Consider the following 15,011-nt stretch of genomic DNA (forward strand, 5'->3'; position numbering starts at 1 on the left):
TTGCAAATATGTTATTAACTGGAAGTGAATTAGTCTGTTTCTAATGTTGTACAGAGTGCAGTGGGAGTAGTAAGTTTCACCACCTTGCAATCCAACACTTTCCCTACTCTTGCACTGACTGGACTGGGAATAGTAAACTTTACCACCTCCACAATCTGACCCTTTCCCTACTGTTGCAATGAATGGAGTGGGAGTAGTACTTTTTACCCATGCACAATCCAACATTTTCCCTACTGTTGTAATTACTGGAGGGGGAATAGTAAATAATACCCCTCTGTAATCCAAAACTTTCCCTACTGTTACACTGACTTGAGTGGGAATAGTAAATTTTACCCCTCTGCAATCCAACACTTTCCCTACTGTGGCACTGACTGGAGTTGAAATAGTAAATGTTACCTCTCTGCAATCCAACACTTTCTCTACTGTTGCAATGACTGGAGTGGGAATAGTAAATGTTACCCCTCCACAACCCAACACTTTCCCTATTGTTGTTCCGCCACCAATTGGCTGTCGGTGGCGGTACATACAGCAGAGTGGTCCATCCGCCACATTATGATGCGGTCGGTCAGACTGCATCAGTCGGAGTGACTGACTGACGCCTTTGATGAACTCCAGGAGCCTGTCGAGCCATCGGTTGGAATATATTTCCTGCAATAGGGGCAGTGCCTACGCAGGCACCACCGTAGGGATTTCGATGTACCTTTCCGAGAGACTTTCCATGGCGGTCTGACCACCATGGAAAGGGTATTGTAATGGGACTTTAGGGCTCCCTAGCAGAGTCACCTTGCAAAATCAATTGAAGACTCATTACTATGGCGGTCAGACAAGCATCCGACAAACATCGCTACAGGCACATGTCTGTCCGACAAAGAGTCAGTGGTCCCACTTGCCCTATCACGATACGACTGCCGAGCAGGCAGACGTAAATACCTTTTTCTACTGCAGCTTCTGCAGCGACCCGCCAAAGGGCTGCAGCACAAGCCGCAGTAGAAAAATGCATTTCTTACACATCCTAGCATAGATGTTTGGGGAGGCACCACATGTGCCTCCCTGGCCACTTAGCTGTGGTGTACGGGAGCCCTGCTTTGGGCTCCCATAGTCCCTTCCGGCTGCCTTTTCATGGTGGTAGGCAGTCAGAAAGGGATATCCTAATCCCTACAGCGATGCCTGCACAGGCCCAACATCCATTGTAGGGACCTACCTTTACAATGCAACTGGTACAACACAACTGCCTTTACATCGCATGCTATTACAATGCATGCCACTACAACGCATGCCATTACAACGCATACCATTACAACGCATGCCATTACAATGCATTATAAGGTAAGTAAGGGAGATTATTTTAGTTTTAGGGTGGGTATGGGTTTTGGGGTACATGGAAATAGTAATTTTTACCCCTATACTATCCAACACTTTCCCTGCTGTTGCACTCATTGGAGGTGGAATAGTAATTTTTACCTCTACACTATCCAACACTTACCATATTGTTGCACTCACTGGAGTGTGAATAGTAATTTTTACCCCTAAACTATCCAACACTTACCCTACCGTTGCCCTAAAAGTATTATGCATTGTAATGGTATGCACTGTAATGGTATGCGTTATAATGGTAGTTTTTAAAAATGCGTTGTAATGGCATGCATTGTAAAATCATGCGATATAATGTTAGTTGCGATGTAAAGACTGTGTTGTAAAAGCAAGTTGTAAAAGCATGCGTTGTAATTGCTCGTGTTGTAACGTCATATATTCGCCACCGACAGGTCGTCGGTGGCGGTCCCACCAACATCATAATGTGGGCCTTAGTATTGCAAAGGTGAGTAATATGGAAAATGATAATGTTGGTGATGGTTTGTTTTTTATTTTTTGATTGTTCTATTTCCACACAGACATTTTAAAACAAGTAAGTAAATCCGGTAATTGTTTTACTTATGTTTTTCAGTTTTAGCTCCCTTTATTGAGACATAACAGACCTGATTTTTACTATTCACAAAAGTATGTCACCAGAACAATATTTATGACTATGAAGTCTCCACACTCAGGGCGGAGACTCCACACATAAAAATAAATGTCTATCCTATCTTTTTACTTGCAGAGTCTCTGCTACAAGTGCGGTGGTTCTGATGTCGCAAAGATAATACTCGTAATATGCCTTTGCGAATAGGAAAAAACTTAAACTTACAAAAAAGTGTATGCTTACCTTTGTGAATCAGGCTTGATTACGACAGGCCTGTCTCCACATACTTGCTTCAAGACATCAATTTCTACTTATCTTTTGGCTTCTATATCAGTTCCATATAGACACACTGGGGATCATGTTCACACCAGACAACATACTTTACACCCCAAATGAATGCCATTCATTGATGCTGTCAACGTAGATCGGCCCATGGTCAGGAAAATCTACTGTCTACTCCAAACTGGCCATTGTCTGAAATTGGCCCACACCATCTTAACTCATTTAGGCCCTGATTAAGGAGCATGTTCAAATTGCAAGAGCAAATAGAACACCCAATAATTACAACAGGATGTGGCAATTAATGGGAGCACAATTTGCACCCAATTCAGAATTGTAATTCTACACAATTTGAACTTGCAATGTGAGGAAGCTTTTAACTGATGCAAATCACAGGTTTAACTCCCACATCGGGCACAGTTTACACAAACTAGTTATCCCCTTTCGGGTGCAAATGATGGTTTCCAGCCAAAATGGGATTTGTGGCCTGCTCGTAGTCCTGGCTTTAGACTATTGCAATGTTGGGCTGCCCATAAGCAATTACTAAGAGGTTACTTACACATCAGAATAGGCTTCCAGGTGTACCTCAGCATGCAGTATGGAATTGTGACATTATGAAACCAACAGAGCAGCACTGATGTAGAGTCAAGGATCAAGTTACAAAAAGAGCGCTATTCATAAAGCCAAAACCAACTGGAGTGAAGGCTTTCAGTACTTCAAGAAACTGGCACCACAATACAGGTCAGTTTGGAATTTAGCCACCTTTCATTGAATCTACTAATAGTCGTACTAACCGCATAACACAAAGGTTGGTCCCTTGGATGGAAAGCTCTACCCTTATCCCAATGCGGATGACAACAGTTTCCTGAGCTTCATGAGGATCCTGAAAATTGAATGGTTTACTCAGGCCTTCAAACCGTGAACTGTCCCTGGCAAGCGGAATAACTGAGTAATTTTGGATAGGAGACCATTCATCGCATCTATCTGGATTGCCACTAAACTCAACATTTCTGTCCTTATCCTGAGTTTCAAAATCATTCCCTACAAAATGCTCACCAGAGAAAACATGCCTATCTGGAAAACTCCCAAATAAACAATACACAAATATATCATTTATGTAACTCTCATTCTTCTACTTGTTATAGTATCCGCCTGTGTACCTCTCATTCATCTACTTGTTATAGTATAAACCTATGTACCGCTCATCCTGCTACTTGTTATAGTATTGAAAAGTAAATCTCATTATTTTACATGTTATAGTATACACTTATGAATCTCTCATTCTTCTACTTGCCATTGTATTAACTTTTCTACATCTCATTCTTCTATTTGTTATATAGTATACGCTTTTGTACCTCTCATCCTTCTACTTGTTATTGCATTCATTTATCTACCTCTCATTCCTCTACTTGTTATAGTATTGCCTTATGTACCTATTATTCTTCTACTTATTATTGTATTCACTTATCTACTGCTCATTCTTCTAATTGTTATAGTATTGCCTTATGTACATCTCATTCTTCTACTTGTTATAGTATTGCCTTATGTACATCTCATTCTTCTACTTGTTATAGTATTGCGTTATGTACCTATTATTCTTCTACTTATTATTGTATTCACTTATCTACTGCTCATTCTTCTACTTGTTATAGTATTGCCTTATCTACATCTCATTCTTCTACTTGTTATAGTATTGCCTTATGTACATCCCATTCTTCTACTTGGTATAGTATACGCTTTAGTACCTCTCATTCCTCTACTTGTTATAGTATTGCCCTATGTGCACCTCATTCTTCTACTTATTATTATGTTCACTTATCTACCACTCTTTCTTCTACTTGTTATAGTATTGCCTTATGTATATCTCATTCTTCTACTTGTTATAGTATACACTTTTGTACCTCTAATTCTTTTACTTGCTATTGTTTTCACTTGGTTGTTTGCTAGAAGCATGCATGGTTAAACTACGCGTGCCTCTACCACGCAGCTCAAACCACAAATGTATCTTAATCACGCATTCTTTTTCCACGCATGTCTTTACCACAAACGTTTGTGGTATAGGCATGAATGATGTAGGGGTATGGGTGGCTAAGGTCGCCACTACCCCGCCTCCACGCTGTCCCTTAAACTACCCCAACCCCTTCCACTGCCCTAAAACCTATCCCGATTCCCCCAGCCCTAAAAACTACCCCCATCTACCCATTCCCCTCCCACTACCCTAAAGCCTAAAACCCTGCCGCTTTACGTAAACTACCCTGAAACCCCTGAAACGGTCCCTTCAACTACCCCAACCCCTTCCACCACCCTAACACCTACCCCGACCCCCCCACCGACCCACCCTAAACATGAACCCAACTACCCATTCCCATCCCATTGCCCTAAGGCCTAAAACCCTGCCCTGTAAGTTACACCACTCCGCAGCCCTGCGCTGTCTCTTAAACTATCCCAACCCCTTCCACTGCCCTAAAACTGACCTCAACCCCCTCCCAGCCCTAAAAACTACCCAACCAGCCCCATTTACCTCACAGCGGAGTCTTCCCGCTTCCGTCTTCCAGCAGTTAGATTGCACACTGCCTTTAACACGCATATGCATGGTCATGGCATATGCGTGGTTAAGGCAAGCGTCATCGAGCTTGTGTAGTCGGAACACGCGTGGTTCAGAGCACGGTGTTCCGACTGTTTCCCTTTTCACTTATTTACTTCTCATTCTTCTACTTGTTATAGTATTGACTTATGTACCTATCATTCTTCTACTTGTTATTGTTTTAACTTATCTACCTCTCATTCTTCTACTTGTTATAGTATTGGCTTATGTACAACTCACTCTTCAGCTTGTTATATTCTTTTTATACATCTCATTCTTCTACTTGTTCTAGTACACACTTATGCACCTCTAATTCTTCTACTTGTTATTGTATTCACTAATGCACATCTCGTTCTTCCACTTATTATAATATTCTTTCCGACTTCCTTTGTTGCTGAAACTATTTCATTGCTTCTTTCCTTGATTCAATTGTGCACTTGCATTCCTCCTCAGTCTATCTCTCTGTAAACCCTTATGATGCCATTTTACCCTAGAACATCTAAACAACTTGCATATCTTGGTAATACAGTAAAGTGAAATATGTGCCATTTTAATGCAACAGGTGTCCTTTCAGGTCCTTTTAAATCCACAGATGCTGGCAGGAAGTGGGATGAAGATTAAGACAGAAAAGTTGTTTTACTTTGATTTCCCACAGTAGAACATTGTTTCAAAATATGGTATCTTTTATTTGGGTGGAGAGCGGGAGTGAGGCGCTCAAACAATAATCTTGAGAGGACCCATAAGGGGGTTACTTGAAGGGATATGTCTTAAGGGCCAGGCACACCCACAAACGTATGCCCATATTACTATCTGACTTGCTTTTCACTATCTTTGATTGAAACTGTGCCTTGATTTAAGACTACAGACAGAACATTTGTTTCAACAAGATTCCCACAATTAAAAAAAGCACCACTTTTTTTGCTGGCGTAATTGAAACATTCTTGTATTTGCTTTCTTCTTCTAAAAACAAAAATATGAAAACATCTGCACTGACTTTCAAATTTAGTCGGGAACTATCTGTGATATTTTGAGGGTAAGCGCAAAAATAAGTATATTTGGGGCCCTATTATGTATAGGGCGCAGCTTCCCTGTTTGCGCCGGGCACACCTTAAAGCAGGTGCGCCAGGCGTAAACAATGAAATTTCGCCCTATTACATTGAATGCGCTGTCTCCAGGGCACCCATGAGCTCGCACTGCACTGGGGGCAGCGCATTTCTGTGTAAAATGGAGCAGCTGCTTTGAAGCCGCTCCGTGTTTTCACTGTGCAGGCAGCAACCTGCCTGCATTTTTAAAGGGGAGTAGAGATGCCCTTGCAGGCGGGTGCAGTTAATGACTGCACCCGCCTGCAAAGGAATGTCTGGGAGGGTCCACGGGACCCACTTCCCCCCCTCCAGAGGGCTGCCATCAGGGGCACACTGACAGTGTGCCACCTTTTAGATGGCGCACAGTCAGTGATCCACCTGAGAGCTACTTTGCCTCTGCGCCCGTGTCTGTAATACGGCAGGCACAGGGGCAAAGGGATTCCCTCAATTTCATGGGTCACACCACCGAGCTAATGAGGGAACACCCCCTGAGGACAGCGCTGGCGCTTTATTTGCACCAGCGTTATCAGTATTACAGAAGGGCACACACAAGCGTCTATGGCCCCTTCTGTAAAACCAAAGTGCCCTGGCGGCACGCAAAGCGGGTGCAAACACCTGCTGCGCCCTCTGGGCAATTATGTAATACAGTCCATAGTGTCATTTTTTAATCTTACCAGGGCATAGTTAATACAAATACTTGGTGCTAAAGTTCCGAAAAAGAGAGCAAGATTACATGGCTGACATTAAAAAACTTACCTTAAGCGGCTTGCAACCAGGATGTAACTCTGGGACTTTACTCTTATCGCAATCGGTTTCTTTTATTTTATATTCGAATTTATAGATGGTCCCTGCCACGACCTGCATTAATTGCACACAGAAAATACATTTAATTTTTATATATTTGTATTAAAAAAAATAAACTCAGCAATTCATGAGAAAGTTTGCAAGTAGATTTAAACAGAAGTCGAGTCATGAACAATGCCTGGCTACTTAATTAGTCGGGCCAAAAACATGCAATTGCTCTTCCTTATATGATACATATCTGTACATAGTATGTGTGATTTGGCAATCTCTAGAAGGCTAGATGGGCATTGTCAAGCACAGTTAGAAACATAACAGGGAAACAAGCAACAGATAAATGAAGGTTTTAATTCTTCAATATTTATAACATTCAATAATAGAGGTACAGTGAATTTTGATTTCAATGAAGATACAGGATGGCCAAAGCAACATAAATTCAATTATTTACTTTGAGTTTCTTATTGCACTTTTGAACATCTAGGGTTTTTAGTGCTTTACAAGGAACAGAAATATTTACAGCTATAAATAGAAGCACAACAATCAAGCCTAAATGTGGAAAGATTTGGGGCCCAACTTAGAGTTTGGCAAACAGGGTACTCTGCTGCAAATGTGACGGGGTATACGTTCGGCCAAACCCACGGTCCACCCACCTCTTTAACAGATGGGAGGACCTTAAGTTTTCAGTCCCCATTGGCTTGTCGACGGCTACCACCAGCGGTCCACTTTGGAAGTTTTTATCTGAAAAAACTAACGTTTTTTTCTGAAAAATAGAAACATTGTAAAGGTTTGATGGAAGGCTGTCAAAGTGGTAACAGCATGGGCATTTCCTTCTCCCCAAATTATGCAAATCTTACTATGGGGTGGTGGGAGAAGGAAATAGCCTGGGGCTACAACAAGGCCCTGGAGAAGATCATATTAAGGACACACTAAATAGACGACCTGTTCCTAATTTGGAACGGAAACAAGGAGAAGTTCATGGAATATTTTAAATCTCTAAATGACAACAACATTGGACTCTCCTTTACATGCTCTGTTAGCCGTCACAAAGTAGACTTTCTGGACACTACAGTCTACATTGAGAATAGACAAATACAGACCACCCTCTACAGAAAGAAAACCTCAACAAACAGCATCCTCCATGCAGATAGCTTCCACCCCAAACAGCTATTGAAAAGAATCCCATTCGGGGAATTCATCAGGATGCAACGTAATTGCTCCAAAGATGAAGAAACAGAAAAAGACATCATCAAAAGTGTGGGTAGACTCAAAAAGAGAGGGTACAAGGAAAGAGATCTCAATAAAAGCATGAACAAAATTGAAAAGACTACACAAACAGAAATTCTGGGCAAAAAATCTGAGAAGAAAAAGAGAAATCAAAATCAATGTGACAAGCAAACAGCCCCAAGGCTCATATTAAGAAGCGCATAAAATCAGACAAAGTATTCAAAAGTACTGGCCACTATTATCACAAGACCATGACATTGCTAAAATCATCGGTAAAAGACCACAAATCACCTATAGAAAGGCATCTTTACTCAAAGACACATTAGTACAGAGTCACTTCCAATCAAAACCAAAAGACACAATAACAAACTGGCTTTATAAAGTGTAACAACTGCAAAGCGTGCAAGATTGGAACCAATAAAAAAGACATAAGAGATCCTGAAGGAAGAATCATCCATATCAACCAAAGAATAACATGCACAACGCAATATGTAGTTTATGCCATCCAATGCAATTGCGGCCTTATGTATATAGGCAGTACCACCTGCATGCTTAAAAAACGGATTTTGGAACACATCCAGGTAGTAAAAAACAAAGAGCAAACCTATGCAGTTGCCAAACATCTACTCATGTGCCAAAATGGAGATTGGCGAAACATGAATTTCTTTGGTATAAACACCGTGGAAATCAATGAAAGAATGGGCGACAGGAAAAGGAGACTCAGGCAACTAGAGTATAAATACATAATCAGACTTCGCACAGAAAATCCGAAGGGGATGAACATTGATGAAGAATTTTATGTTCACCTATAAATACATCATTTCAAACTGCAGGAATTAGCTACGAAATGCAAAATACCATCAATGCTATAAAACCAACCAAGGAAAAACTGTGACTAAACATTTGTTGAACTTAGACAAACTCACAACTGGATTTCATAAAAGAGGGTACTATACCCTTCACGCCATGAACAATCTGCCATATAAAACCGAGATGCATAGATTATTATGACTTTAAATGTACTTTACATATCAATGTAACCAATACACTATTTACGAAAAAGTGTCTGCAATGTGATAAAATTATATGTCATCATTGCCACATCTATGTAAATGCATATTGCACAAAACATATACTGTTTAATCATTGATAGGTAACTAGAAAAAAAAGTGTTAATTAATTGCAAAATACGACTCTGTCATGAGGTAATCTGTATATTTTAAAATTGAACTAGAATTCCCAGAATTCCATGGGACTGTATACTCACAGGAAACGATATAAAAACAGATGTAACAGTAGTGCCCCCTACCGCGAAAAAGGTTGTTCTGGCCGAAACGCGTCGGTGTGGCAGACTGGCTTTGTAATAAATCACACTTTTCAAAATTTCAGAGTGTGGCGTCCTTTGTTAAAAAATATATATATATACTCCTTCCTCCTCAGAAAAGACCAGAGCCCACGCGGAATCACAGGTAAACTCCCTTTATTTCCACACAAGGGTTAGCATGGCGCGTTTCGGAATAAGTTCCTTTATCAAATGCCTCAACCATCTCTGTGCATCACACATCCACATTTAAACGTAACGCGTCTTCGATCTTATTGGTCGAGACACTCCGCTGATTTAAGGAAAATGGGAGAGTGTTTCAGACTCGGTGATTCGAGTACATCAGCTGCAGGTAAACTTCGTAAGTACTGCCCCAGTGGGCCGGGCCTGCAGCGTCCCATTACTCCATGCCTGAATTTGAGTAGATGTTGTTGCATGCTGGGAATCCGAGTTGGCCGAATCACCATCCAGCCGTATCATGCCCCTGCGATCCTGCAACACGCACCACTTCAATAAGATTGCACATCTACTGTGAAGTCACAATTCTGAAATGTCAGAGCAGTCCCGCTGGGCGGTGCGGCGGGTCGGTGTTACCCCAAGAACTTTGAGAAAAAAGAAGCTGTGCCACTGCTGACACCGACCCTCGTGCGGATCGGGGCTCTGTGTGTGCTTGTGGCCCGCACAACACATGAAACTGGAACTCCTTCCTTCTCAGAAAAGACCAGAGCCCACGCGGAATCACAGGTAAACTCCCTTTATTTCCACACAGTGGTTAGCATGAGGCGTTTCGGAAAAAGTTCCTTTATTAAATGCCCCAACCATCTCTGTGCATCACACATCCACATTTAAACGTGGAGCGTATTCGATCTTATTGGTGGAGACACTCTGCTGATTTAAGGAAAATGGGAGGGTGTTTCAGACTCGATGATCCAAGTTCATCAGCTGCAGGTAACCTTCGTAAGTACTGCCCCAGTGGGCAGGGCCTGCAGCGTCCCATTACTCCATGCCTGAATGCATGTAGATGTTGTTGCATGCTGGGAATACGAGTTGTCCGAATCACCATCCAGCCGTATCATGCCCCTGCGATCCTGCAACACACACCACTTCAATAAGAGTGAGCATCTATTGTGAAGTCACAATTGTGAAATGTCAGAGCAGTCCCGCTGGGCAGTGCGGCGGGTCGGCGTTACCCCAAGAACTTTGAGAAAAAACAAGCTGTGGCGCTGATGACGCCGACCCTCATGCGGATGGGGGCTCTGTATGTGCTCATGGCCCACACAACAGATGAAACTGGAACTCCTTTCTCCTCAGAAAAGACCAGAGCCCTTCGGAATCACAGGCAAACTCCCTTTATTTCCACACAGTGGTTAGCATGACACGTTTCGGAATAAGTTCCTTTATCAAATGCCCCAACCATCTCTGTGCATCACACATCCACATTTAAACGTAGAGTGTATTCGATCTTATTGGTGGAGACACTCTGCTGATTTAAGGAAAATGGGAGGATGTTTCAGACTCGGTGATCCGAGTTCATCAGCTGCAGGTAACCTTTGTAAGTACTGCCCCAGTGGGCCGGGCCTGCAGCGTCCCATTACTCCATGCCTGAATGCGTGTAGATGTTGTTGCATGCTGGGAATACGAGTTGTCCGAATGACCATCCAGCCGTATCATGCCCCTGCGATCTTGCAACATGCACCACTTCAATAAGAGTGAGCATCTATTGTGAAATCACAATTCTGAAATGTCAGAGCAGCCCCACTGGGCAGTGCGGCGGGTCGGCGTTACCCCAAGAACTTTGAGAAAAAACAAGCTGTGGCACTGATGACGCCGACCCTCATGCGGATGGGGGCTCTGTATGTGCTCGTGGCCCACACAACACATGAAACTGGAACTCCTTCCTCCTCAGAAAAGACCAGAGCCCACGCAGAATCACAGGTAAACTCCCTTTGTTTCCACACAGTGGTTAGCATGACGCATTTCAGAATAAGTTCCTTCATCAAATGCCTCAACTATCTCTGTGCATCACACATCCACATTTAAACGTAGAGTGTCTTCAATCTTATTGGTGGAGACACTCCGCTGATTTAAGGAAAATGGGAGGGTGTTTCTGACTCGGTGATCCGAGTTCATCAGCTGCAGGTAACCTTTGTAAGTACTGCCCCAGTGGGCCGGGCCTGCAGCGTCCCATTACTCCATGCCTGAATGCGTGTAGATGTTGTTGCATGCTGGGAATACGAGTTGTCCGAATGACCATCCAGCCGTATCATGCCCCTGCGATCCTGCAACACGCACCACTTCAATAAGAGTGAGCATCTATTGTGAAATCACAATTCTGAAATGTCAGAGCAGCCCCACTGGGCAGTGCGGCGGGTCGGCGTTACCCCAAGAACTTTGAGAAAAAACAAGCTGTGGCACTGATGACGCCGACCCTCATGCGGATGGGGGCTCTGTATGTGCTCGTGGCCCACACAACACATGAAACTGGAACTCCTTCCTCCTCAGAAAAGACCAGAGCCCTCGCAGAATCACAGGTAAACTCCCTTTGTTTCCACACAGTGGTTAGCATGACGCATTTCAGAATAAGTTCCTTCATCAAATGCCTCAACTATCTCTGTGCATCACACATCCACATTTAAACGTAGAGTGTCTTCGATCTTATTGGTGGAGACACTCCGCTGATTTAAGGAAAATGGGAGGGTGTTTCTGACTCGGTGATCCGAGTTCATCAGCTGCAGGTAACCTTCGTAAGTACTGCCCCAGGGGGCCGGGCCTGCAGAGTCCCATTACTCCATGCCTGAATTTGAGTAGATGTTGTTGCATGCTGGGAATCCGAGTTGGCCGAATCACCATCCAGCCGTATCATGCCCCTGCGATCCTGCAACACGCACCACTTCAATAGGAGTGCGCATCTATTGTGAAGTCACAATTCTGAAATGTCAGAGCAGTCCCGCTGGGCGGTGCGGCGGGTCGGAGTTACTTCAAGAACTTTGAGAACAAGCATTTGCAATGCAATAGGTCTTGCATTTCTAAGAGTTTGAGCTATTGGCATTGTAAAATTACAATGCCTTTTATTTATGTTTTGGTTTTAAAACAAATAAAAGGCATTGTCATTTACAATGTCAGTAGCATAAACTCGCATAAAAGCAGTGTGTGGAGTGCAGCAGTGTGCGGCGTGCAGCAGTGTGCGGCGTGCAGCAGTGTGCGGCGTGCAGCAGTGTTTCGTGTAGCAGTGTGAGGCATGCAGCACTGTGACGTGCAGCAGCGTGCAGCAGTGTGCAGCGTGCAGCAGTGTGCTGCGTGCAGCAGTGTGCGGCGTGCAGCAGTGTTTCGTGTAGCAGTGTGAGGCATGCAGCTCTGTGGCGTGAAGCGGCGTGCAGCAGTGTGCGGCGTGCAGCAGTGTGCTGCGTGCAGCAGTGTGCTGCGTGCAGCAGTGTCGTGCAGCATGCAGCAGTGAGTAATGCAGCAGTGTGCAGCAGTGTGTGGCATGCAGCAGTGTGTCGGTTGCATCAGTGTGTGCCGTGCAGCAGTGTGTGGCGTGCAGCAATGTTTCGTGTAGCAGTGTGCGGCGTGCAGCAGTGTGCGGCATGCAGCAGTGTGCGGCGTGCAGCAGTGTGCGGCATTCAGCAGTGTGCGGCATTCAGCAGAGACACGTGGAGGGTGAGGAGAGAAACGTGGAGGGTGAGGAGAGACACGTGGAGGGTGAGGAGAGACACGTGGAGGGTGAGGAGGGACACGTGTAGGGTGAGGAGAGACACGTGTGGAGGGTGAGGAGAGACACGTGTGGAGGGTGAGGAGAGACATGTGTGGAGGGTGAGGAGAGACACGTGTGGAGGGTGAGGAGAGACACATGTGGAGCGTGAGGAGGAGACACATGTGGAGGTTGAGGAGACACATGTGGAGGGTGAGGAGGAGACACGTGAGGAGACACGTGTGGAGGGTGAAGAGAGACACGTGTGGAGGGTGAAGAGAGACACGTGTGGAGGGTGAAGAGAGACACGTGTTAAGGGTGAGGAGAGACACGTGTGGAGGGTGAGGAGAGACCCGTGTGGAGGGTGAGGAGAGACACGTGTGGAGGGTGAGGAGAGACACGTGTGGAGGTGAGGAGAGACACGTGTGGAGGGTGAGGAGAGACGTGTGGAGGGTTAGGAGAGATACATGGAGGGTGAGGAGAGACACGTGGAGGGTGAGGAGAGACACGTGGAGGGTGAGGAGAGACACGTGGAGGGTGAGGAGAGACACGTGGAGGGTGAGGAGAGACATGGAGGGTGAGAAGAGACACGTGGAGGGTGAGGAGAGACACATGGAGGGTGAGGAGAGACACGTGGAGGGTGAGGAGAGACATGTGGAGGGTGAGGAGAGACACGGAGGGTGAGGAGAGACACGTGTGGAGGGTGAGGTGGAGGGTGAGGAGAGAGACGTGTGGAGGGTGAGGAGAGACGTGTGGAGGGTAAGGAGAGACGTGTGGAGGGTGAGGAGAGACGTGTGGAGGGTGAGGAGAGACGTGTGGAGGGTGAGGAGAGACTTGTGGAGGGTGAGCAGAGACACGTGTGGAGGGTGAGCAGAGACACGTGTGGAGGGTGAGGAGAGACACGTGTGGAGGGTGAGGAGAGACACGTGTGGAGGGTAAGGAGAGACACGTGTGGAGGGTGAGGAGAGACACGTGTGGAGGGTGAGGAGAGACGTGTGGAGGGTGAGGAGAGACACGTGGAGGGTGAGGAGAGACACGTGGAGGGTGAGGAGAGATGTGCAGGGTGAGGAGAGACACGTGTGGAGGGTGAGGAGAGACATGTGGAGGGTGAGGAGAGACACGTGGAGGGTGAGGAGAGACACGTGGAGGGTGAGGAGAGACGTGGAGGGTGAGGAGAGACACGTGGAGGGTGAGGTGGAGGGTGAGGAGAGACACGTGGAGGGTGAGGTGGAGGGTGAGGAGAAACAGAGTTGGAGGGTGAGGAGAGATGGAGGTGGAGGGTGAGGAGAGACGGAGGTGGAGGGTGAGGAGAGACGGAGGTGGAGGGTGAGGAGAGACCGACTTCTGTATCCTGTTGCAGAGCCCATTAGGATGTATTCTCATCTCTTTATCTCTGTTCCTCCTAGGTAAATTAGGTATTTTGACTATAAGTTGTTTGGATTTTCCTCCATTTCCCAGGCAGCCAATGCCTTTTGACCAAGATCAACATTGATCAGTTCAGGCTATTAAGCGTAGTCTCTCTCTTAGCTGGCTTGTGGTGACTCCTTTCTCTCACTCGTGTTTTTTCAGCAGGCTGAAACTAAGGAGGCTCCTTTTCCCCTCCCGCTGTTGTGCTGATATTTTTCTGTGCAATGGTTTGAGGGCGTGCAAGAACTTTTTACAAAATACGGGTTCAGTGTGCTTTAAACAGAGTTTGCTGGAGCTGTTCTTGCTGCAGGTGTATTTTGATATAGCTAAAGGAACAGCGTCTGAAAATACATAGTGATCTGACTAGAATTCAAGGTGAGTAGAGCTTTTGCACAGTGTCAAGGCATTGTTGGAGTGCCTATTTTTTGTGCAAAGACTGTTTTTTGCTTACCTTGCCCTTGAAATGTTTTTGGTGCTTGTGGTACTGTGATGGCAGCTCTGGGCTTAAGTTATTTAAGTGTTTGAAGAGTTGCAGAGGGGTTTTCGCTTCTCTGATCGTTTCATAGTCATTCTTAGGAATAAGTTATCCCATATACTTTTAGTGTATTTTATACGGTTACAGCTTTTATGCAAGAGTAATGTATCCTTGCGATAGTCACCTTTTGTCA

The 15,011-nt window shown here is 45.0% G+C and overlaps 1 protein-coding gene across 2 annotated transcripts in view; it reads right to left on the reverse strand.

Moving 5' to 3' along the window:
* Positions 1 to 15,011, reverse strand: part of LOC146785929 (uncharacterized) — a 226,286-nt gene that overhangs the window by 179,837 nt on the left and 31,438 nt on the right. For both annotated transcript variants that reach the window (XM_085635329.1, XM_085635330.1), the window contains exon 5: positions 6,659 to 6,760. In XM_085635329.1, coding sequence (XP_085491455.1) covers positions 6,659 to 6,760 — 102 coding nt within the window. The remainder of the gene's footprint in view (positions 1 to 6,658; positions 6,761 to 15,011) is intronic.

This window comes from Triturus cristatus, chromosome 11 (assembly GCF_964204655.1).
Source record: "Triturus cristatus chromosome 11, aTriCri1.1, whole genome shotgun sequence".
Taxonomy (NCBI): domain Eukaryota; kingdom Metazoa; phylum Chordata; class Amphibia; order Caudata; family Salamandridae; genus Triturus; species Triturus cristatus.